This window comes from Eptesicus fuscus, chromosome 14 (assembly GCF_027574615.1).
Source record: "Eptesicus fuscus isolate TK198812 chromosome 14, DD_ASM_mEF_20220401, whole genome shotgun sequence".
In the NCBI taxonomy this organism is placed as follows: domain Eukaryota; kingdom Metazoa; phylum Chordata; class Mammalia; order Chiroptera; family Vespertilionidae; genus Eptesicus; species Eptesicus fuscus.
Genome location: NC_072486.1, coordinates 47,774,934 through 47,801,211, shown reverse-complemented (window position 1 = coordinate 47,801,211; position 26,278 = coordinate 47,774,934). Strand labels below are relative to the sequence as shown.

At 41.8% G+C, this 26,278-nt stretch overlaps 1 protein-coding gene across 3 annotated transcripts in view; it reads left to right on the top strand.

Annotated features, from left to right (window-relative positions):
• CUL1 (cullin 1) overlaps positions 1-26,278 on the top strand; it is a 91,617-nt gene that overhangs the window by 51,975 nt on the left and 13,364 nt on the right. For all 3 annotated transcript variants that reach the window (XM_008153939.3, XM_054726585.1, XM_028128968.2), the window contains 8 exons: positions 1,266-1,433; positions 5,214-5,264; positions 5,476-5,566; positions 6,272-6,435; positions 12,409-12,571; positions 13,436-13,566; positions 25,091-25,198; positions 25,276-25,382. In XM_008153939.3, coding sequence (XP_008152161.1) covers positions 1,266-1,433; positions 5,214-5,264; positions 5,476-5,566; positions 6,272-6,435; positions 12,409-12,571; positions 13,436-13,566; positions 25,091-25,198; positions 25,276-25,382 — 983 coding nt within the window. The remainder of the gene's footprint in view (positions 1-1,265; positions 1,434-5,213; positions 5,265-5,475; positions 5,567-6,271; positions 6,436-12,408; positions 12,572-13,435; positions 13,567-25,090; positions 25,199-25,275; positions 25,383-26,278) is intronic.

The window sequence follows — 26,278 nt, the reverse complement described above, 5'->3', positions numbered from 1 at the left end:
AAAAATTTCAGCATACTCCAAAATTTTTTTAAAATATATTTTACAAGCTAATTGGAAACTTTAAACATCCTAACAGACTGTAGTCGATTGACCACAGGTTATGACTTAGATAGTGTCCTTTTCATGTTTCCTAAACTGTGTTTCTAATGTCTTACTGAAGCTACTGTGTCCTCGTTTTTATTAACGAGGCTGTAAAGTGAACACTGGAATTATTCTTTAATATTAAAGTAAAGGACGTATTTTGTGTTGTATAAAGTATTTATAGCCATGCTATCAGTGGGATTTTTGTCTTTTTTAAAAGGTCATATAGTATAATCCAGAATAGCTTAACTTTACATTTGATTTCTTATTATGTAAATTTAAATGAACAAAAGTGTGGTTGTATGACAGTATGATCAGGTTTTCATAGGGCTGTTGGACTGCTGTGGAACATATAGTGTGGGGCTGTTTTACATGAGGACCCTGAGTCTTGAGAGCAGTTACTGGGCTCACCCAGCCCTTCGTTCCTGTGCACATTCACGCAGGAGCGCCCTCCCTCTGGCTCCACCTCTTGTGTTCTCCTGTACAGCACTTCTCTGTGATTCTGCCATTTCGTGCTCAGTGTTAAGGGATAGCACTCTGTAGATGTTATTAATACCTAAGAAAAAATTCTGAAGTTTTCTTCAAATAAAAATTTGTGATTTAAGTTATAACTCAGTAAAAATAATTTTGGTTAATGTACAGTTTCCTCATGAAGTCTTGTTAACAAATTATACTTACTATAAAAATGTAATAGATTACCGCAAAAAGCTTTAAATATTTATAATTTTTAAATAAACCTAATGAAGAAGGAAGATGAATTAAAAAATAAATGGTATTGGCCCATGATCTAAATTGTGAACAGGACATGTTAATTTTCTAACAGACAAAAGATATCAAAAGAATGATTTTGAGGTGAATTCTTGTTTGTTAACAAAAAGGAATTACTCTCATACTCTAAAATTGAGGGTTCTTTTTATGTGTGTATATATATTTAACACAATGAAAAAAGGGCCAGTTTGAAATGAAATAATTTCTAATAAAATCCTCTCTTTAGTCTAGTCCTCATGAGCCATATCCTTGTGAGAATTCAAATTAATGAGCATGTTTTTGTAAACAGAATAATTTAAAGAACCCATCTAGAACCATATCCATCAATGTGTTTTAAAACAATGGTTTGTTTTAGTTAGCTTTTATCATGTGAGACACAGTAGTCACTTTTAAAGCTGTAGTTCCCTTGTTTTCAGGATGGAGAAGACTTGATGGATGAGAGTGTACTGAAGTTCTACACTCAGCAGTGGGAAGATTACCGGTTTTCCAGCAAAGTTCTGAATGGAATTTGTGCCTACCTCAATAGACATTGGGTTCGCCGTGAATGTGATGAAGGACGAAAAGGAATATATGAAATCTATTCTGTAAGACTTCTTAGAACACCTTTTTTTTTTTTTTTTAAATATTTTATTGATTTTTCAAAGAGAGGAAGGGAGAGGGATAGATAGCTAGAAACATCGATGAGAGAGAGACATCGACCAGCTGCCTCCTGCACACCCCCCACTGGGGGATGTGCCCGCAACCAATGTACATGCCCTTGACCGGAATCGAACCCGGGACCTTCCAGTCCGCAGGCCGACGCTCTATCCACTGAGCCAAACCGGCTTAGAACACCTTTTAAATGTCTGTTTTCTTAGTGATGTGTCATCTTTTCAGTTGGGGGATCTAGGCAAATGTTAACCTATTTTCAGAATAGTAGGCTAATTTCTCTTATTTTAATTTATCAATAAATGACCCTTAGTTTGTGGCAAGTAGGGAGAAGGGTGAGTAAATCAGAGTTCTAAAATTCAACCTGCACACTTCTGCGATTTCTCATTAAAAGTTCCTCCTTCTTTTGTGTGACCAGCCATCAGGTTTCACTGAAAGCCTGAGTCCTGGCAGAGTCAGGCCCGTCAGGGACCTTCCCTGACACTCCAGCCAGGGTTTGGGAAACTGCTTCCCAGAGAGGACTGTGAAATCCCTCTCCCCTCACTTTATACAGTAGCATGATACCGGAATGATCATTGTAGAGTTTACAATTGAGGGTTGTTGTTTTTTTAAGACTGCGTGAAAATAAATTTTGAAGCTAATTTAATTGTTAAATCATCTTCATTAATATGTTTCTTCAGTCAAGGAAGTTTTTGCTAGCCTCACTGGTTTACACAGTGTGGTCCCCAAGCCTGCAGCATCACTTTACCTGGGAGCTTGTTAGGAGTGCTAATTATTAGGCCTCAGCCTAGACTTAATTAGAAACTCTGGAGATGGGCCCAGCAGTCTGTTTTAAAAGTTTCACTCTTTTCTTAATAATTCTTTTTATCCTTTTTAATTATAAGAAGTTGTTGGTTTCATAAACTGTATATGGGGGGGGGGGAAAAGTTGTTGGCTTCCTTTTAAGTCAACCACGGAAATAAATTAAATTTTGTTACTGACATATTGAAGTGATCCAGCAAGCATTTCCCCCAAGTCGGTTCCTCTGAGTCTCCTCTGGTTTATGCTGGTCCTACTTTCTTAGCTGCCTGGTCCTTCTTCCTTTCTCCCTACTCTCTAAGGCTGTCTTACTAATAATTTAGAAAAAATGCTTGGAAAAAGTTATTTTTAAAGGTGTAGTATGTCTTTCCTATAAATTCTCAGCCACCACATTGCATTTTCCCCACTGCCCACTGGTGGCCTTACTCTGATCAGAGAGGAACACTAGACTACATGTTGTTCATGCTTTATTAAAAACTAGAGGCCCGGTGCACGAAATTCGTGCACGGGGATGTGTGTCCCTCAGTCCAGCCTGCAACCTCTCCAATCTGGGACCCCTCGAGGGATGTCCGACTGCCCGATCCTAATAGGGTCAGGCCTAAACAGGCAGTCGGACATCCCTCTCACAATCCAGGATTGCTGGCTCCCAACTGCTCGCCTGCCTGCCTTCCTGATTGCCCCTAACCGCTTCTGCCTGCCAGCCTGATCACCCCCTAACCACTCCCCTGCCAGCCTGATTGATGCCTAACTGCTCCCCTGCCAGCCTGATTGCCCCTAACTGCCCTCCCCTGCAGGCCTGGGTCCCCCCCCAACTGCCCTTCCCTGCAGGCCTGATCACCCCCAACTGCCCTCCCCTGCAGGCCTGGGTCCCCCCCCCAACTACCCTTCCCTGTAGGCCTGGTCGCCCCCAACTTCCCTCCTCTGCCGGCCTGGTCACCCCTAACTGCCCTCCCCTGCAGGCTTGATCGCCCACAACTGCCCTCCCTTGCAGGCCTGGTCTCTCCCAACTGCCCTCCCCTGCTGGCCATCTTGTGGCAGCCATCTTTGACTACATGGGGGCAGCCATCTCGTGTGTTGGAGTGACAGTCAATTTGCATATTACTCTTTTATTAAATAGGATTATATAGGATAGAGGCCTGGTGCATGGGTGGGAGCCGGCTGGTTTGCCATGAAGGGTGTCCAGGATCAGGGTAGGGGTTCCCTTGGGGTGTGGGGCGGCCTGGGCGAGGGGTCTGTGGTGGTTTGCAGGCCAGCCACGCCCCCCGGTGACCCAAAGGGAGGCCCTGGTATCTGGGGTTTATTTATCTTCTATAATTGAAACTTTGTAGCCTTGAGTGGAGGCTAGGGCAGGCCAGGAAGTTTGGCTTCCTCCATCACCGGGGAAACCCAAGCCTCCTGCTCGCTCTGTGGCCGCAGCCATTTTTGTTGGGATTTATTTATCTTCTGTAATTGAAACTTTGTAGCCTTGAGTGGAGTCCACGGCCGGCCAGGGTGTGCAGGAAGCTTGGCTTCCTCCATTGCCGGCGAAACCCAAGCCTCCTGCTCGCTCCATGTTCGTAGCCATCTTGGTGGGGTTAATTTGCATACTCGCTCCTAATTGGCTGGTGGGCGTGGCTTATGGGCATAGTGGAGGTGCAATTTGCATATTGCTTTTTTAGTAGACAGGACTAGTAGCCCTGCGCACGAATCCGTGCGCCAGTAGCTTGCTGCTGCCCTCCATTAGCTCTCCGCTGCTGCCCCGCCCTCCTGTAGCTCCCCTGGCCCCCCTACCCCCCTTATAGCTTGCTGCCTTGCCCCCTCCTGTAGCTCTCCGCCACCTGCTTGTAGCCAGTAGCTTGCTGCTGCCCTCCTGTAGCTCTCCACCCGCTGCCCTGCCCTCCTGTAGCTCCCTCTGCCCCCCGCCCCTCCATAGCTTGCTGCCCTACCCCCTCCTGTAGCTCTCCTCCACCTGCTTGTAGCCAGTAGCTTGCTGCTGCCCTCCTGTAGCTCTCCGCCCGCTGCCCCGCCCTCCAGTAGCTCCCTCTGCCCCCCGCCCCCCCCCATAGCTTGCTGCCCTACCCCCTCCTGTAGTTCTCCGCCGACCGTTTGTAGCTTGCTACCCCACCCTCCTGTTGATTCGTGATCCAGTTGTTACGCAGTCGGTCGTTACGCTTCACGGTGTAATGGCCATTTGCATATTACGTCTTTATTATATAGGATACTTTTATCTTAAATATCACTTTCAGGTGTGTGTGTGTGTGTGTGTGTGTGTGTGTGTGTGTGTAAGTACCACTCAGTGAAAGTTCAGTATACAAATTAAATTTTTATATAATTCAGAAAGATGTCTTACATAAACCCAGTTTTATCTTTCGTTGTATTTGGGGAAAATAAGACTGATAACATATATGTTTAAGTGAGTTTCTTAACAGTGTAAATGAGCGTTACAATGTTTTAAATGTGAATATTATTTTAGCTGAATAATACCTCTCTCAACAAACAGTTTAAAATTCATGCATGAATTATAACTTTTTTGGGGGGAGGAGCCTTTTTATAGTAACTTTCTGATACAACATCTGTGGACATTTTTACAAGTTTTAAAAATTATCTTCATTAAGTGTGTTGTCAGGTCGAAACTTAAATTTGGCCCAGGGAATGTTATAGATTGCATCCACAGGTGCCCTTTAAACTGATATGTATGTTCTCCTTAATCTCAATTTTTTTCTAAAGTGTGTGCTAATAAAGAGCTGTGTTGTGATGCCTCTTGGAGGTGCTAACTCAGAGTGGCTCTGATTTCATCGTGATGACAGAGTTACTGAGTTATAATCTAGAACTATTGATCAGTATGACCTGGGGTTCCAGCTGGTTCCTGTGACTTCAGTCTTAGAAAAACACAGTGAAAGTACAGACATTTTACACTTTCCCTTTTTCTTTTCATCCAGCTCGCATTGGTGACTTGGAGAGATTGTCTATTCAGGCCCTTGAACAAACAGGTACTGTTTGTCTGAGTGTGTGCTGCTTTCCTTCTGAAACCCCTACAGATTTCATTTCTCAACTATTGTCTTCCTCTCTCTTTTGGAACGTCTCATGATTATCTCTCATCTCACATTGTTTAATGGATTTAAATGTTTAAAAGATATGTAATAATACAATACATACTGTAGCCTGTAATCTACACATCTTTTTCCTATGTCCTTTCTGAAGGTAACCAATGCTGTTTTAAAACTGATTGAAAAGGAAAGAAATGGTGAAACCATCAATACAAGACTGATTAGTGGAGTTGTACAGTCTTATGGTAAACAGTTTTCCTTTAATTTATTCAATGTTGTCATATCAAATGTCAGTTATAACAGTACTCCAACAGATTCATTTTAAAATATTTCATTATCAAGAATATGGGTAGCATTTACAAGGGTACTTATAATTCTCTTGAAGTCAGTGTGATTCTATTTGATATTACCCATCATAAAATTGTTTGGTCCTTGTACCTTAAGGAAAATTTGATGTAATAGACATTTGAATTATTTTCTTTTCTGGTCTCATGCTGAATTACTGGATATATTATATGACAGTGTCATTAATGGAGCTCAATTATAACCAGAAATTTATATCAGCTTGGAAAATTTAGATGGAAAAACCAGCAAAGTAATACACTGTTTTTAAAATGTGGGTAGCATTATATTTTTTAAAATTTAAAATTAGTCATTTTTATTATTTCTACACTGTCAGGAAATATAAAAGTTTTCCAAAGAAGCTTCATGATAACTTTGAAGCATGCCTGGCCATTGGTCAGAATTACTTCCTTTTGTATGTCTTGTATTGTTTTTCATTTTTTATTTTATGGAAACAGTGTACTTTAATACTAGTGAATAACAGACTTTATGTCCTGCCATTTCACACTTACCTTTTAAGCATAACTTAAACTGGATGTTACACCTAAGTATATTCTGTAAAATATAAAAAATAGGGTAATTGAAATATACTTCATATTTCTTTCTAGTGGAATTGGGGCTGAATGAAGATGATGCATTTGCGAAGGGCCCTACGTTAACAGTGTATAAAGAATCCTTTGAGTCTCAGTTTTTGGCTGATACAGAGAGATTTTATACCAGAGAGAGTACTGAATTCTTGCAGCAGAACCCAGTTACTGAATACATGAAAAAGGTGAGCTTCAATACCATACCTTAAGTGTCCTTCAATGAAAATTACTGCTGTCAGAGGAATTCTTCTCTTTAGTATATGTTATGTGCAATTCCTGGGCAGTGTGACTGTGTGTCTATAGCAGGTGCAAATGCTTCTGATTGGTCTAGGAGTTATTGTAAATTAGTTTAATAATCACAACTCAGTGCTGTCTTCACTGTTCTAAAGAGAGAAGCATAATAGCTATATGACTTGTATGTTTTGCACTGTCTCTCCTAGAATGTATCTCGACATTAGTGGGAACCACAGTCTCACCAGGTTGAGAGAAAATAAGTTTTAAACAAATAGTCTCAAATTTGCAGACTTTAAGCTTTGCTTTTTTGTTTATAAAATATCCCCTAGCCCTAGCTTGTTTGGCTCAGTGGATAGAGCCTCAGCCTGCGGACGGGAGGGTCCCGGGTTCAATTCCAGTCAAGGGCACATGCTCGGGTTGCGGACTCAATCCCCAGTAGGGGGTGTGCAGGAGGCAGCCGATCAATGATTCTCTCATCATTGATGTTTCTATCTCTATCTTTCTCTCTCTTCCCCTCTGAAATCAATAAAAAAAATTTTTTTTAAAGATCCCCTAATAATCTGCGACACAGGCTTCCAATCTGTGTTAGAGGAGAGACTCTCCTAACACCATGGAACCCAATTCTTGTGCAGGTCAGAATGGGCCTGCATCATGAGCCATTTCTGTACCAAGTGAGGTTTTGATGAAGTTCTAGTGTGATTGTTCCTTGTTCTCTTTCTGGGTGATCCAGGTATCTTAGATTGACATTGTGAGGAGTGACCCAGGTCCAGAGTTAGCGAACTTTCTGCAAAGGGCCACGTAGTAAATGTTTTAGACTTTGTGCAACTTGTGGTCTCCATGCAGCTGTTCAGCTCTGATACTGTGGTGGGAAAGCAGCCATGGCAACTTCTACACAGATGGGTGTGGCTGTGTTCCAGTCAGACTTGACTTAAGGGCAGGGGTTGGCTCCACCGATATGTACGAGATGTACAAGGAGATTTCCAGGGAATCAGAGGCCAATAGTGTCTGCTGTGTGCTTTGCCCCTGGTGCTCTTTTCCTGGGAGAGCACGTGGACTACAGAAGCAATTTTTCTGCAAACTGAGATAGAAAGCTAGTAAGGCACCTTAATAAGACCAGAAGCTCCCTCATGAAGCCCTGCCCACTAGTTTGTGATGTTCTCAGTGTATTTCCTATAGGGTTGTGATTATAAGTGGGCCTGAGAAGTCTGACATTGAAAGTCCTTAACAAATTTCTGATATCTCACAACCTAACAAAAACAGAACTCTTCAAAAGTATTGTACTTGGAATTGTAATAGTTCTTTGTTTATATTTGTGGGTTAAGTCAGATTTTGTATGCTGACCTGGAACCTATCCAGCTTGTCCAGAGTTTCAAACAGCTGCCTGCAAATAGACTTTTGAAACATAAGCTGTTTTGAATCTTAGCATTGCCTGTTATTTCATTTTAGTTTGGCAGTGTATTTTTTATAAATACATCTTTTATGGAACTCCACTATTTATGGTGAGTCTTTTAAAATGGTGCATGTTTTAAAAATGGGGCCATTTATTTATTACTCAAGGTGCACATCCACAACAGTGGGTGAGCCCTGTTCTTTCCATGAACTTTGACGTGGACTGAGGTCCTACCAGCACCCGCCCTGAGGAGAAGTGTAGTATCCTGGTGCAAGGAAATCAGCTTTTAAGACCATAAGCACGCCCCAAGCAGGGCCTTTGTTAATCCTTACCCAAGGGTATTCTTTCATTGATTTTTTTTTTTGAGAGAGTGGGAGGGAGAGTAATAGACACGGAGAGAGAAATATCGATGTGAGAGAGGCACATTGACTGGTTGCCTCCCACACACATCCCGACCAGGGCCAGGGAGCAGGCTTGCAACCAAGGTACATGCCTTGACCAGAATCGAACCCGGGACCCTTCAGTTCGCAGGCCAACGCGCTATCCACTGAGCCGGACTGGCTAGGGAGGCAGTTCGTTTTTAAAATTAGGCATGGGCCCTAGCCATCTTGGCTCAGTGGATAGAGCATCATCCTGTGGACTGAATGGTCCCAGGTTCGATTCCAGCCAAGGGCACATGCCTGGGTTGCAGGCTTGATCCCCGGTTGGGGTGTGCAGGAGGCAGCCAATCAGTGATTCTCTCTCATCATTGATGTTTCTATCTCTCCCTCCCTTCCTCTCTGAAATCAATAAAGAAATATATTTTAAAAATATAATTAAAAAAATAAAATTAGGCATGGAACCAATGGCAACGTGAAGAGCAAAGATTTGTAATGGCCTGGGTGTTTCAACCCAGTATGGGCCTGCCTTCCAGGTTTTCTTAGAGTGGATTTCTTTCTAGAGGGTTAAAGGTTTGGTCCAAATCGATTGGATCTTATCAAACATGATTTCCATCACATTCAGGAAGTCCTTACGCATAGAATCTATGAGTGTAAAGTTGGAATTAACCATGCAAACAGTCCTGCTCTTACCCACACATATCCTTGCATCTCAAAACTGGGCTATAAGTCTAGTTTTAAATCCCCACTCCACCATTTACTAGGGAATTGACCTTAATCTTCTGTTTCTCAGATTCTTCATCTGTAAAATGGGAATAATAAGCTATTGCAGATATACACGTTATATTTGGCAAACAGCAAAGCATGATGTGTTTGTTACTATACCTGTGCATTGATCAAAATCTCCATATGTCTGGGTGTGTGCAATACCACAGGATAAAGATGGCCCATTTTATTCAGTGACTTAAGGTGGAATTATGTTTATATTACAACGTGCTATCAGGAAATAGAATATAAAACTAATGAACAATACTGAGATAAAGCATGAATATCGAGAAATTCGTATTCTGCTTTCAGCAGCCAAATTGGACTGCATGTCCACATACTCTGGGGGTCTCTGTCCCCTTTTCTGTGTTATGAGTGGAAGGTCTGGAGGATCTTTGGCTTCTCTTTCTAAGGAGGCTTCAATGAAGGAGCAACCCTGAGCCACATCAGTGTGTGTGTGTGTGTGTGTGTGTGTGTGTGTGTGTGTGTGTGTGTGTGTGTAATACACATATATATTATTTCAGAGAGGAAGGGAGAGGGAGCAAGAGAGAAACATCAGTGATGATAAGAAAGAATCATTGATCGGCTTTCTCCTGCATGCCCCCTCTTGGGGATCGAGCCCGCAACCCAGGCATGTGCCCTTGACCAGAATTGAATCTGGGACCCTTCTATCCACTGAGCCAAACCGGCTAGGGCGCCACATCAGTATTTTAATGTATCTTGCAGTCTTGTCACTGAGACTAATCTGAGCTACAAAAATATCTCTGACTAGGTTTCTAATGTCATTTTTAAAAACTTTAAAAATAAATTACATCTTCAGCGATTTTCAACCTTTTTCATCTCATGGCACACGTATACTAATTATTAAGATTCTGCAGGACGCCAAAAAAAAAAATACATTTTTTGCTGATCTGACACAATAAAATAGCTATAATTTTGACTCATTCACACCAGGCAGTTATCTTTGTGTTGGTTGTTGTCATTTTTTAAAATTTGACAATCAAAGGGAAAAGAGGTTGGTCTCCTTGACTAAATAGTCAAGTATTGCATGTTGTTTTTTGTTTGTTGGTAGGTTTGTTTGTTTAAATATATTTTTATTGATTTCAGAGAGGAAGGAATAGGGAGAGAGAGATAAAAACATCAATGATAAGAATCACTGATAGGCTGCTTCCTGCATACACACCCACTGGGGTCGAGCCTGCAACCTAGGCATGTTCCCTGACTGGTAATTGAACTGTGGCCTCCTGGTTCATAGGTTGACGCTCAAACCAATGAGCTATGCCGGCGGGCAAGTATTGCATGTTTTTAAAATTTTACAGCACATGGATTGAAAATTGCTGCCTTACCTTTTTGTTGTTGTTGTTTTTACTGCAAACTGATTCTAATAGAATTATTAGGGACAGGATAGTTATATTTAGTCATTTTGAATTTGATCTTGGTATTCTAATATATTTTCCTCCAAGTACAGTGACAATCAAGAGCTTGACTTAAAATCAACAAAGAATGTCCTGCCTGAAACCTAATACTACAACAATATAACACCTAGGCCCTTGGTTTCTTTAGTTGTGTATAAAAGAAGTGATTGCTGAGGCCCCTTAGGTACCAGTTACGGTTCCCTTCCCTCTGGGCTGCTGCAGGAAGGCTCTATAGAATCCTTCCACTTTGTAGACCAAGAGGTGGGGAGCCTATGCCCCCAGAATAAATCAGCCCTGTTTGGGAAGGGATAAAAGGTTGCTGCCGGAGAAGGCAAAGTTTTAAAGAGATGAATTTTTGCTGCCCAAAGTGATTGTTTTTCCAGGAAATGATTTAACTTAAAACAGAAAAAGTGGCACTTTGGGGTTTACATGTCCTGTATTTCATCAGCTTTAGCTCTTCATGTATCCGGCTTAATGAAACATTAGATGGGAAGCAGCAGGTTCTTAATGTAGAACTTCTGAGTTCAAGCACATAAAGATCTCTTACTGTTTTTTAAAAGAACTTTGTAATCAGAAAAAAATACACGTTAACTATAGACTTTTTGGGAAATACTGTATAAGTAAAACAAACGTATAAGCCTGGGACGCTATTACTAAATATGAATACTAAATCAAATTGGGATAATGCTGTCAGGTTTTTTATAACCTCTTTTTTTCAATAATGATCTGTTATATTAGCATTATTTTTATGTTTATTTTACTGAAAAATAGTATTTCATTAACCAAATATGCTATAATTTAACTAATTAGCTCTTATTAGAAACTTGAAGTTTTTTTATTTCTTCATTTGTAAATTGTTTCTTCCTTTTCCTTTCCCATGTTTTTATTTGGCTATACTCATTGATTTTTTAGATAGGGAGCATTTAGATATAATGATCTTTTTCAGAGATCATTATATATTAAGGATATATTAAGGATATTGACCTTTGATACATACTACAGATACTTTTCAAGTTTATTGTTCCCAATTAACTATTTAGAATGTACATGGATCTAACTTCTGTAGTTTAAACAGTTGTCTCATTGTTATTAAGTCTTGACAGTTGCAAGTTCTAATTGTTTGTTTGTTTTTTATTTTATGTATTCTTGGCTCTTGGGTGTTGAATTTTTCCAGAGTTCTCCAAAATTATGCCAAATTTAAAAATCATTTGGGGAGTATTGACATTCTTATAGTACAAAATATAGTTTTTGTCTCTTATTTCAGATCACCTGAATAATTTCAGATTATCATTAAAATATCTTTTTTGCTTTGGTAATTTAGTAGTTCTTCTGTGAAACCTTACACCACACATATTTTTGGTATGATATATTGTAAAATTTATTACTTTGATTAATTTTGCTATTCTATTAAATTGTATCTTTGTGTGTGTTTTTCTTTTTGAAGGGCAATGTGAGAAATTGAGACTCATAAATAATCCAGTAGATTTCAGAGGTGCATAAATTTAATGATTGGCCAGAGATTGGCCATAATGTTTTTCTTAAAATTTAAAAAAATATATGTTATTACTAATAATTATTTCCATGTGGTCATTTCTACTCCAAGTAGCTTCCAGTCAAAAGTAGTGGTTCTTGGTGTTCTACATATAGGAAGCATCTATAGGTTTCTCAGTGTCAAATAGAGGTTTTACCCCCAAAAGTGAAATGCCACACATAAAAGGAAGAAAATGAATCATTATAACCTCATTAAGTCATTAAAAGAGGAGTTTGAAGGGGAAATGTTATATTGCAGAGAAAATTGAAAATATCAGTGACCCCTTAAATATGGCTGGGATTCATCCTAAAATCAAAATACCTCTCCCCCCTTTTTTTAGATAGTATTTTATTAGAGTATGTTTATGAGTTTTAATTTGCTGTTTTCCATGTAATAGTTTAAAATAAAAAAGAAATCAGACCTATCACTTGAATTAACTCCTCCAGGCAGAGGCCCGTCTGCTCGAGGAGCAACGGAGAGTGCAGGTCTACCTTCACGAAAGCACTCAAGACGAGCTAGCAAGGAAGTGCGAGCAGGTGCTCATCGAGAAGCACCTGGAGATTTTCCACACAGAGTTTCAGAACTTGCTGGATGCCGACAAAAATGAAGGTGAGCCTCTGCAACTCCAAACCTGTACATGCTTATTACGATCTGTGGTTTTGAAAGTGGAATTCTTGACTCAGAGTTAAAGCGTTACAACTATCAGTCAGTTTTTAAAAGATTAATGTATGAGTGTCTACCTTTTTGTGTATTGACTTTGGACCTCTGGAGAGTGTTTTGGGTATGACTTGGGGAAGAGCATCTTTTCATGTTTAATTTGAAATATAGCTTATTCTACAACTTTAGCATTAAATGATATCACCCCCACTTTCTTCTTGAATATTTTTCTTTTGAAAATTCTTCAAGATGAAAAGGTGATTGATTGTTCTGCCTTTTTCTTATCCCTCCCATATTTTACTGGGATGTGTTAGGAGCTCAGTAAAAGATTGATTTGGGGATTTGGGATTTTTCTTCTTTGGCTGTCATAAACTAACCATATACCATACATACAATAAATGAGGAATTTTGGGGCCCTTTTGTGACTCATTTGTTTATATAGTTGAGATGGATATTTGTATCTCCTTAAATTATTCATTTTGTACAACAAATGTGTGAGTGCCTATTATGTGCTAGGCATAAATTTTATTTCAGTGCTTAGGAAGCATCAGATGTTTCCTGACAAAAAGATTTTTTTTCTATTATGTTAGTGGATTCTTATGGTAAGGGGGAAATAAAACTCTTATAAAAGCATGACTTCATTGTTACTGCTAGCTAAATATGCATATGTTAAATACAAAATATTTTATTGTAATTAAGTCTAAAATATGGTTATCTTATTTCAGGGTATTGTACATCTCAGTATAAACACATACTTAGTGGGGTGGATATGCAGAGTTTGCCTCGGTGCATAAAGGTGGTGCCTTCTTCTTTCAGATTTGGGTCGCATGTATAATCTTGTATCTCGAATCCAGGACGGCCTAGGAGAATTGAAAAAACTTTTGGAGACACATATTCATAATCAGGGTCTTGCAGCAATTGAAAAGTGTGGAGAAGCTGCTTTAAATGTAAGTACTATTTAACGGAACTGCAGTTGGGCCTAAGCGTCTCCACGTGTGAACTGCAGGTGTGTGCAGTGTCTTCGTTCACTAGACTCCCAGAGAGAACCTCGTGTGGCTTTTTAAAGACTGTTCACAACACGTATGTAGTAAACGCCTCCAGAAACTCTTCTCTGGCGCTTTTTAGGCATTAAGGATGTCATTTCTTTATGTATTTTTTCCCTTTATGTCTTCTCACTATTACATTCTATACACAGAAGATTCTTTCATAGAAAGAACAGGCTCTGTCACTCACAGGCCACAGGCTGTGCCTTTCAGGAACTTTGACCTGAGAACTGCTCTCCAGTTGAGGGTCACAGGGCTGTTTGTCCTGGAAAGGCCCAGAAATGTATAGCATTTCTCCTCCACTTACCCCGCCGCAGGAGGTGCATAGAGTATTCCTTCTAGATTACCTTATAATTCAAGTAATAATGTTACATAGGAAGTGTCTATTTCTGAGACAGGTATGTTGTCTTCAGTTTTGTCCCTATTGTGAACTTTAATAGTGTTTGGGAGAACTAATGGAGAAAAGTTTCTAGAACAGAGTGCTATGTCTGTATCAGATAACTTTTCATCTCTCTGATTTTATTGTGTTTATTTTTTACCATACTGCTTTTTTTTTAATATGTTTTTAAATTTTTCTATGTCCCTGCTGTCTTTGGAAGACTCCTTTTCCACTTTTTTTAAAAAGTATGTTTTTATTGATTTTTTTTTTTAGAGAGAGAAGAAGCAAGAGAGAGATAGAAACATCACTGAGCTGTCGGCTGCCCCACACACACCCTCTACTAGGGATTTGCCGTGCCCAGTAATTGAATCAGTGACCTCTTAGTGTATGGGAAACAGCTCAACCACTGAGCCACACCAACTGGGCTTCCTTTTCCATTTTTAATTATGGGGGTTGCTGCCTCACTCTTTGTCATATCTGTGTCTTACTAGGGGGAATGAATGTAAACCGCTTCTTCTAGGTTTATGAAATAATTAATTTTACACTTACAAAATGGGAAGGAACTGGCTTAGTAGTGGGTTTTGTGAAAAAGATCTCCAGGTTTTAGTATAAGTTTAAGAATGAAGTCCTAGCCCTGGGACATGAATGGTGTGGCAGTGGGGCCATTGAGTGCAGACCAGGACAGCCTGTCCGGGTGCAAATGCCAACATACACACACACACCCCAGTCCTGTCCCGTTCCCCCCCACCCTCGGCACTAACTGGGATCTTGGGGATCTTCCTGTCAGTTTAAAAAGAAATGGAATAATGATAGTGACTATGTAAGGGGTTTTATGAATAAAATAGTTGTAAAGTGGTTATTAATTCCATGTGCCCAGCAGTGATGATTATAGTTTTTACCATTGTATACAATTTTAATTTTATAAACTTTTCTTGCATCTTGACATTCCTTATTGCAAACTAAGTGTTCCTTGTTAAAGGGCTTGATATACACACACGTGTGCACATACATACATGTGATCCAGAAGGGGCTAACTTGATGAACATACTGTTTCAATAATGTAAGGTGTTTTCACAGTTACTAAATCAAAGCTCAACTTAGTTGTATGGGCACAGAGACAAGTTAAAAGCCAACTGTCCTTGAAATGAGTTCAGTGCTGAGTCTGTTTCTTCGGATGTGGATTAGAGTAGTTCAGATAAATGAAGCAAGTGTGCTTTTTCATGTAAACTGTTGTATATTAGATGTGAGGCTGGCCTCAGGGCACTTGTTTTCTAAGTGAATATAATTAGGTTAAAAATAAATTGCTTTTTTGTTTTCATAAAATAATGGGATATTATTTCTAATGTCTGTCTTTTCCAAACCAGAGTAAGGGCCTAGATAGGAGAAATAATCATTGGTAATTCTCAAATACTATTATTTTCTTTTTCATTTGGATGCAGTTAGCTGACATGGTCAGTGAGTCTTGAATCGGATGTTTAGTTTTTCATAGCCAGTTAAAGCAAAAGTCCAGGTTCTGGGTAAAATTGTTTTTCTATTTGTGGAAACTTCATCTGCCAGCAGGAAACGGCACAAAGAAACCAGCAGTTATATTTTACTAGAAATTAAGCTTTTAAATAGTACTTTTATTACTTAAAAGTCATTCATTAATTAACATGAATTGAAAAATCTAAACAAGGTTTTCCCCATGAAGAGTAATTGTGTGAAAAGTAATTGTGAACATGTATTGCATCTGCCTTAACTTTCAAAAGTCAGATTTCTTTTTTAATACATTATTGATTGTAGGTATTATTTCCAGGAGAACTTTTTGTTGTTATTCCTCATCCAATGATATTTTTCCATTGATTTTTTTTTTTTTTCTTAGAGAAAGTGTGTGTATGGGGAGGGGTGTAGAAACATTAATATAAGATACATCAATTGGTTGCCTCCTGCATATGCCCCATCCTTGACCAGGAATTGAACCCGAGACCCTTTGGTGTGAGTGCTGATGCTCTACCACTGAGCCACACCAGCCAGGGCTATGAACCTTTTCTGTTGGACTCATGAAACTGTTTTGTTGTTGTTGTTGTTGTTGTTGTTTTTTCCCTAGTAAAGAAACATTTTTCTTTATGAAAGCAAGTACCTCTATTTTCTTCAAAGGAAGTTTTTTCTCCCTGAATTTTTGTTTTATTCTCTTATTTCTGAAATCTCAGTGGACTCATGAGTTTGCAGGGCCATCTGACTGGTGCATGGGTGCTGGCACAATCTCCAGGTCTGAGTTATGCTGCTGCCTTCATTCACATGATGGGAAAGTGCTCCAAACTTGAAGAATCTCAAGAAAGAGCATGTGTACCCAGTGCTTAGCCTGGCACATAGTAGGTGTTTAAATACTTGTAAGAAAGAATTAATACAGCTGCTAAATTATAATTTTCAATAGGCATTAATTTTCATCACATCTGTGGTAAAATGTAGAAGATACGTTGTGGCACAAGCCATGATTTTTTCCCATAACCCACTGATGCTGAAAAAAAGCCCAGTAGATTGTTTGAATTAGTAAAAATCATTATAATTATTGTACACTAGAGGCCTGGTGTATGAAATTCGTGCGGCGGGGGGGGGGGGGGGGTGTCCCTCAGCCAAGCTTGCACCCTCTCCAATCTGGGACCCCTCAAGGGATGTCCGACTGCCCTCTCACAATCCAGGACTGCTGGCTGCCAACCACTTGCCTGCCTGCCAGCCTGATCACCCCCTAAACACTCCCCTGGTAGCCTGATCGACTCCTAACTGCTCCCCTGCTGGCCCGATTGCCCCTAACTGCCCTCCCCTGCCAGCCTGGTTGCCCCTAACTGCCCTCCCCTGCAGGCCTGGTCATCCCCAGCTGCCCTCCCCTGCAGGCCTGATCGCCCACAACTGCCCTCCCCTGCTGGCCATCTTGTGGCGGCCATCTTGTGTCCACATGGTGGTGGCCATCTTGTGTGTTGGAGTGATGGTCAATTTGCATATTACCTCTTTATTATATAGGATAATTTTAGTGGGGACTGACTTTGAGAACATAATTTTTAAAGTTTGAAAATTTTTGCCTAATTGGGTAATAGTATATGAGAATCATTTCTAGTTAGCATATTAAATGCCATACAATACACTGCTTAAATGATTTTTTAAGGGCTAAACAGTTTGTGATCTAGACCTGTGATTCCATTTACACCATCAGTTTGCTTAGAAAGCAGTTTTGCTGTTAGTTAGACTGGCCTAGACTGAAATTATTACAGGTTTCAAATTGGTAATGTGATTCAAGTAATATTTTATGTTAGAAACTTCAGTATCTGCTTAAGAATATTCTTAAGGCTTTTTTTTTTTTTTCATAGTTAAAACAACTTAAAGGCTGTCCCTGAATACCTGACCCAGGGGAATCCTTGGTGGAGTCTCCACTTAACTCGTGGTCGCCCTCCTCAGTGAGGTGTCACTCAAGGAGCTGGAACATCTGCTCTTTCTTGGACCTGTCCTGACACCCAGGCCACTCAGGGCTCCAGGAATTTGGGTTGGGATCAGGGCTCCTCTTTGGGTTCAGAGGTTTCTAGGCTGAATGACGCTGACACAGGTCAGTGGGGTCCCTCCCGCCCACCATTGTGCAGGGTGCCAGGTGTTTGGAAGAGTTCCCTCAGCTTTACAGACCCTCCTAGTAGCAGTTATTCCTGCCTCACTGAGGTGCTACAGGACAAGTCGGTATATTACATTGGAAACCTTGTACACAGAGAGAGAGTCACAGGTGCGATTTAGAACTGGGTGAGAGCTGAACAAAGGAGCAGTTAAATAACTTTTTAGTGGGTGAGTTTGTTTCATAGGCAAGTTACCCTGTGTGTGACTTCTGGACTGAACAGAGAGAATGGGCAGCATGGTAGATCAGCACATTTTACTCTTCATTGAAACTCTTTTGGAAGTCAGATTGTGAAGGTATGAGCTTGCACAGATGGGCCAGAGCACTATAGATGTGTTCAGTCCTTGGCAATAGTGGGAAAATAATCGTCATTGAAATGGAGGAGGAGGGTGCACCTCTTCAGACTCTTAGGGGCATCTTGAAAGTACAGCCCACACTTTCAGGTGCTCACTTTAAAAAATTGAAGCACCAGTATGGCTGGCCCTAGGCAGGGCTCTTTATATATATACTAGTAGCCCATTGCGCGCAGTAGGCCACCCACTGCTTCCACGGGAGCCGCGGGAGGGACCCGCACTGCTTCCACAGGAGCCGGAAGCGAGCCGCCGGCGCCCACAGGAGCCGCAAGGGAGCTGCGCCGCTTCTGTGGGAGCCGGGAGGGACCAGCACTGCTGCTGCGAGAGGTGGGCCCGCCGTCTTCTCTCCAGGCCTGTGCTCAGCCACAGAAGCTGCGGGGCCGGCCCCCCGTTTCTGTCTCCGTCTCCATCTCCACTCCAGACCTCACCTGTGTGCGCAACCTCCTCCTGTCCAGTCGTGACCTGTTACAGTGTCCCGGCCTAATTTGCATATATTCTTTCTCTCTCTCTCTCTCTCTCTCTCTCTCTCTCTCTCTCTCTCTCTCTCTCTCTCTCTCTCTACACACACACACACACACACACACACACACACACAGAGCCCAGTGCATGAAATTCATGTATGGGGGGAGGGTTTGTGTGTCCCTCAACCCAGCCTGCACCCTCTCCAATCTGGGACCCCTCTCACAATCCAGGATTGCTGGCTCCCAACTGCTCGCCTGCCTGCCCACCTGAATGCCCCTTATTGCTTTTGCCTGCGAGCCTGATCACCCCCTAACCACTCCCCTGCCAACCTGATCAACTCCTAACTGCTCCCCTGCCGGCCTGATTGCCCCTAACTGCCCTCCCCTGCCGGCCTGGTCACCCCCAACTGCCCTGCTCTGCCGGCCATCTTGTGGTAGCCATCGTTGACCACATGGGGGTGGCCATCTTGTGTGTTGGAGTGACAGTCAATTTGCATATTACCTCTTTATTATATAGGAGGGTGTGTGTGTGTGTGTGTGTGTGTGTGTGTGTGTGTGTGTATAATCTCCCAAAATAACTAGATGCATGATGCCGGCTAGTGTTGCAACTAAGAGGGCCAACAAATGTTACAGATAAAATTGAAATCATTACTTTCATTCATTCAACAAGCACTTATAGCATTCCTTCATGTGAAGAATTCTCCATTGAAATGCCTCTCATCGAATCCCCATGACCTCATTTCCAGTTGGCTGTATTTAGGTGACTGATTCATTTTAAATACAAGTCTTCCTTCCTCTGATTGTCAGCACAAAGGTGGCAACTGGATAGGATGTTCCTCCCTCCCCCCCGCTTTCTCCTTGGCCTGTGGCAACATTAATAATCTAATATGGGATAATTTCCTACTGAGTCTGGATACCAGTCAGAATTCTCTCAAACTAGGAGGCAGCCTGCCTATCGCCTGCCGCAGTAGCGACTTGTCTCAAATCTGTCCTTTCTGAGGAGTCAGAGTGTAGACATGGCATTTCCTTGCTCTCTGAGCATTTTCTTTCCAGTCCCAAAGCTGCCACCTCAGGCTGGGCCCATTGCTTCATCTCGCTAATGGTCTTTCATCTCTCCCGTTCCTGTTTATTCCTCATAACACTGAGCAGTTTAATCTTTCAAAAATGCTACTTAATGCATTAACAATTTTATTCCATATTCATTTGTTTTAAATTAGGTAAAATACAACCTCTTCCCTACGATGACCTATTAGATCTACAATATTAAACAAAACTGTCCTCTAAGCTGCCTCATTCTGATCAGCTTCTTGTTCCAGTAGAACTGTTAGCTCCCGGTGCCCCTAGCACCACCTGTTGTCATGTGGCCTGCACGGTGCTCCTGCCTCTTGCAGCGTCCCACACAAGTGTGCATTGATGATGATGGTGGTGGTGAAGGGGAGACAGCTGCCATGTGGCCACCACCTCCTCTCCAGTTTTGTCCTCAGACCCTCATTTATTTACGTATTTACTCTTCATCTGAGGATATGTTTATTGATTTGAGGGAGGGAGGGAGGCAGAGAGAGAGAAGCATCAATAAGTTACCTCCCATAAATGCCGTGACTGGGGATCAAACCTGCAGCCTAGGTATGTGCCCTGACTGGGAATCGAACCTGCATCCTTTTGGTATACGAGACAATGCGCCAACCAACCAGGCCATCCGGCCAGGGCTCCATTACTCTTTACCCACATCATCTCCCTCACCTAAACGGATGGATCCTCACTGTTTTAAAAATAAACCTCTGGCCCTAACTGGTTTGGCTCAGTGGATAGAGCGTCGGCCTGCAGACTGATGGGTCCCAGGTTCGATTCCGGTCAAGGGCATGTACCTTGGTTGCGGGCACATCCCTAGTAGGGAGTGTGCAGGAGGCAGCTGGTCGATGTTTCTAACTCTCTATCCCTCTCCTCTCTGTAAAAAATCAATAAAAAATATATTTAAAAAAAAACAACAAAAAAATCTCTGTGCCTACCATTTTTTCTCTCTGCTTAGACACCGTCCTTTTTTCTAACTGTTACATACCTATTTATCTTTCAGAATCCAGCTTAACTGCCATTTCTTCCATATAACCTTTCTCTATCACCCCTTTGAAATAATAGCATGTTAGACTATTTGTGTGACATTCACACTATATGTCTGATGTCTGTGTAAGAGTCCTCTATAGGGATGGCTTCATCCATCTTTGTGTCCTCAGGACCCCACACAATGCCATGTACAGAATACTAGTAGTGTCTCAGTATACTTAGGTTTTAATTATACTCCTCATTGTTCCCAGCAGGAATGAGGGCGGCGTATACAATATATAAAAGATAGCGGGAAAGGTGAAATAAATTAGAGAGTAGCAAAAGTGATAGGAAATAAGCAAAGCTAAGTGTGAAGTAGTGTTTGAAATGCTTGGGGGGAGTCTGGTGCTCATTAGTGGCGGGTCACAGATGCACCTCCAGAAACCAGTTAGTAAAAGACCTTGCCACTGGAGGACAGTCAGCTCTGCGACTCACAGTGGTCACAAAGAGTGGCCTGGAGCTCAAGAATGGATTCCTGGATTCAGAACAGGATATTTTCCCCAGTAATGTGGACAGTCACCAGCGCCACACGTACAAGTAAATATGGCATCGGATCATGGGATGGCTTTATAATTTCCATGACATCCCTTATAGCAAAATGCCAAAATAAAGCTCAGGAACAGCCCAATAATGCAGACTTGTAAGTACTTGCTAATGAGTGCTCGGTGACACACTTGATTCCATATTGAATTTTTAATTAACACACAATTCCACAGCAATGGGGTTGTCATACTTCCCTACAGAGAGCTGCATGAATAAACATAAATCAGGTTACAGGTTTCCATCACTCTCTGTCTTCATGGGAACATGAAACCGCATCTTGATTTAGTGTCCCAGGTTTACTGGGGACTGAGATGTAAGCCAGCATCAGCAGATGTGGGCTTGTGGACGCTTGGATGTCCAGGAGGCTGTTGGTCTAACAGTGGGGGTGCTAGGCTTCAGAGACAGGGAACAAAGGAGTTTATTTGCAGCTTTGAGAGAAATTGGGTGCCAACTTGGGAGGGGCATCTCAGGAGCTACTGGGGCTGTTGCTTTCAGAACTTGGGAATGCTGGTGCTTATAAAAGGAAGCACCTGAAAAGGAGAGTTTCACAGGCAAAAGTAAAATTGGGTAGCTCTGACCAACGTAGTTTCTAGTAGAAGACTAAGCGGTGAATCTAGGCCATTATCAGCATTAGGGAAAAGTTCTGTGGTTTGGATTGAGAAGTTGAGTTAGAAATCATTGTAAAAGCTCAATTGTGTCCTGGCCGGTTTGGCTCAGTGGATAGAGCATTGGCCTACCGACTGAAGGGTCCGGGGTTTGATTCTGGTCCAGGGCATGTGCCTGGGTTGCAGGCTCAATCCCCAGTAGGGGGCATGCAGGAGGCAGCTGATCAATGATTCTCTCTCATCGATATTTCTATCTCTTCCTCTCCCTTCCTCTCTGAAATCAATAAAAATATATTTTTAAAAAATAGCTGGATTTTATGTGAACTTACAATAACAGAGTAACAGCAGGACTGGGTGCTTCTGGCAGATTTGTACATCCAAGGTTCCCTTTCTCTTTCGGAGTAAACCGTGTAAATAACTTAGTCCTGATTTTAACCATTCTGTGGATGGTAATAAGGGAGATTATTCATGCTGTGCTGCAGTGCTAAAATCAGCAAGGGAACCTCACGTTGGCATTAACTTGGCCTTGGTGACAGGAGATGAAATACACCCATAAAATCTTAACTTGTATGAAGAGGCTGGGGTGAGAAAACCCTAGACTGTGTGGGGTTGATTTTAAAGAAGTTGCCAGTTTGGATGCAGTGGATGTAGAAAAGGGGAAGAGGCAGAAAGGGAAGGAGCTGCTTGAGGGTAAAAGAAGCCATTTTGTACGCAACTCAGACTAATTACTACACAAAGAACGAGTGGAAGCTAATGTGTAACCGGTTCAGAAGGCATAGAGCTAAACTGGTGAGTTTATTTTCTGTCTTGCCATGGAGTGGAGAGAATGATCATTTTCTCGAGAAGAAAAAGCACACAGGTGTTCATTTTTAGTCTAGGATGATCAGGCTATGAAAAGGTTCATTGTTTCATATTTATAGTCAGGATAAACCCTTTTTTCTTTCATCTGTGGGGAAGACTTTAACCCAGTGGTTCTCAACCTTTCTAATGCCGCAACCCTTTAATACAGTTCCTCATGTGGTGGTGACCCCCAACCCCCCAACCATAAAATTACTTTCGTTGCTACTTCATAACTGTAATTTTGCTACTGTTATGAATCGTCATGTAAATATCTGTGTTTTCCGATGGTCTTAGGCGAACCGCTGCTGTAGAGCCTAAGACCATTGGAAAACACAGATATTTACATTATGATTCATAACAGTAGCAAAATTACAGTTATGAAGTAGCAACGAAAATAATTTTATGGTTGGGGGGGGGGTCACCACAACATGAGGAACTGTATTAAAGGGTCGCGGCATTAGAAAGGTTGAGAACCACTGCTTTAACCCTTTCACAAGCAAGCCCATTATGGGAGCCGCTGCCTGTCCAAATCTGACTTTACACCCACATCAGACTAAATTTGGGGTTAATCTTTGCCATATATTTTTAAGTCCTGAGCTGGCCCCTGCTTGGCTCAAGACCAGAGACTCCCCCTGACCTGGTGTCTCACCATCGGCCCCTGTTGAGATAAGCAGCCGCCCTTTTTTTTTTTTTTTTTTTAAAATATATATTTATTTTAGAGAGGAAGGGAGGAGAGAGAGAGAAACATCAATGATGAGAGAGAATCGTTGATTGGCTGCCTCCTGCACACCCCCTACTGGGGATCGAGCCCGCAACCCAGGCATGTGCTCTTGGCCAGAATAGAACCTGGGACCCTTCAGTCCGCAGGCCAACGCTCTATCCACTGAGCCAAGCCAGCTAGGGCAGCAGCCACCCTCTTACCTCCTGTGTGCAGTGCTCCTCTTCCTGAGCACACTTCTGAGACATCATTCTTCCTCTTAGAGAAGTCACAGTTTTTCCTGGCAAGTCTAACTTAGTTCCACTTTTCAGCCCTAGCTGGTTTGGTTCAGTGGATAGAGCGTTAGCCTGTGGACTGAAGCGTCCTGGATTCAGTTCTGGTCAGGGGCACATGCACGGCTTGCAGGCTCGATCCCCAGTAAGTAGGGGGGGTGCAGGAGGCAGCGAATCAATGATTCTCAATCATCATGGATGTTTCTATCTCTCCTTCCTTCTCTCTTCCTCTCTGAAATCAATTTTAAAAAAAAGTTTAGTGTTTTCACCTCTGATCACTCAGTGTGTGGTCAACTTAGAGCTCAGCACGTATAGAGTAATACCAAAGGGTGACGTCTGTCTGAGCCAGAACGCGGGGGATAACCAAGGTGGGATGGGGCAAGGGCAGAAATAAAAGCCCAAAGTTACATGACTGAGACCAGGAATTTGTAGAAGTTTATCAGAATGCACAAGTAGAGATCAATTTAAAGATTTATTAATTATAGTCTGAGACTAAGCTGTGATCACAAGATGAATATAAATTATTGAAGTAAAAAGTAGCTCATGGACAGAGGATAAAAGGATGAGAATAGAAAGAGGTGGGAAAATTGTTAGGTTTTTGTCTTGGTATTTTAAACTTTAAATCACTCTCAGTCAGAAAAACGGCTCTTTTTTGCAGATAGAAAGAGGTTGGATGATGGAGTAGAAAGGCCCATAAGAAAATGGGGGAATATTTTACAGTGGAACCTCGTTTCTTGAACTTACTTCGTTCCACATGGCTGTTCGAAAGCCGAATCACTTTTTCCCATTACAAATAATGTAAATTGAATTAATCCAGGAATACAGATAGGACCAACCTCACGGGGTGACTGTGACCATCACTGTGCAGGTTTAGCACTGGCTGGTGTGCAGCGAGCCCTCAGCATTAGCTACTCAGTTCTTATCATCACTTGGGTCTGTCTGCATCGCTCCAGAATCTTGTGTCTGACCTTTCCATTCTGTTCCCAGTGTAATGTTTCTCTATAGACCCCCAGCTGCCTGCCTGTCTCCCAGGCTCTGGTCTTTCCCCTCCTAGTTGCCTTTATTTGTCCATGGAGTCTTCTGTTTGGTTGGTGAGCAAGTCAGCCCTCACTGCCATGTCCGGCCCCCACCCCTTGCCCAGGGCTCGTTAGCCCTGAACCAGGCCTGCATTCCTCAGCACCACCTGCCAGCTGACTTCTCAGTAACAGACCGATTGCTCTCCCCAGCCCAGAGTCCAGAATGTGAATTGTTAACAACAAAAAGTGGCAAGCAAAGCCATCCCTTTGATAATGTTTTCTCTGATCCCTTTGACTTTTCAAATAATTTTTAAAATCACTGTTTTTCATACAAGCTTGAAATTAGTATTTAATTTCAGATGTGGGGAATATATTTTACTGTATCCATAAAGGAAATGCCCTATGTGTTTTGATAAGGGAACCAAAACTATTTCTTGATCTAACTTGTTAACATTGAAGAAGTATATCAATTGAATCCTCAGTGACCATCTTTTGTTTGTTTCCCTACACAAGGATCCCAAAATGTACGTGCAGACAGTGCTGGATGTTCATAAAAAGTACAACGCCCTGGTCATGTCGGCATTCAATAATGACGCGGGCTTCGTGGCCGCCCTGGACAAGGTGGGTGTGTCAGCACGTGGCTTTCCATGGAGGAGGCAACAACGTGTGCCCTCTAACTGGGTTTTGTGTGATCGCAGGCTTGTGGGCGCTTCATAAACAACAACGCTGTCACCAAGATGGCTCAGTCGTCCAGTAAGTCCCCCGAGTTGCTGGCTCGATACTGTGACTCCTTGTTGAAGAAGAGGTACAGTGACTCCTGTTTTTCTTAGCAAACCTATTAACGTCTTAGCTTTCACTGAGGAATAAAATTTGTATCACATTTGGCATACAGGAAATTGTAATTTTTGTACCTCTTGAGAAAATACTTGAAAGCTAATAATCTTTGTCTTCTTAAAAGATACTCCATGCTGTGTGCTACATGCCCAGGTCATTTTTTTTTCTTATATAACTAATGTCTTGAAGACTTGCAGGCTGCATGGCCCATTTGGTTGGTCACACTGACTGTGGCAAGGGGGGCAGTGACAGCAGAAAATAGCCATTTCTCTTCCATCTGCTGGTTGTTCTTTTCTGCTGGTCAAGTTATTTCCAGTTGAGACCTGTGGCTGTAGCCCCTTTCCCCTACTCCCCCACCCCCAGCTGCTTTCAAAGCAGAAGGTGCTCCATGTTCTGTGGTACTTTGGTTCCTGTGAACTTTTATCTTCACGTAGTGAGTTTTCCCATAGTGTTTCCATATTCTTTATATTTTAACCATCTTAGTTCTCAACCAGTACTTTTGCTATTGAAGTATGTGTATTAAGAGCCAGAGACAACATAATCTACTGTGGTTCTCTCCTAGGTTGTATTTTTGAAGTTCTCACTATCTTCATGTTTCTGGTGTAGTTTTCCTCAGCTTCTTTCACTTGAATGGCTTTCTTGTTTTACTGTTCCAGTCATCACAGCAACAAACGTTGCATAGCTTGCATAACCCCATTATGAAAAAGACCGAGAATACCTCCACATACCAAGAAAAAGACAGCAAACCAAACTCACTTAGAGTTGTGGAATCTGGAGTTAAATGTTAGCAAACTAAATTTATCCGTGAACTGAAGAACAATTCTCTAGGACATAGTGTATCTTTCTTGGAATGTAAGGATGGCTCAG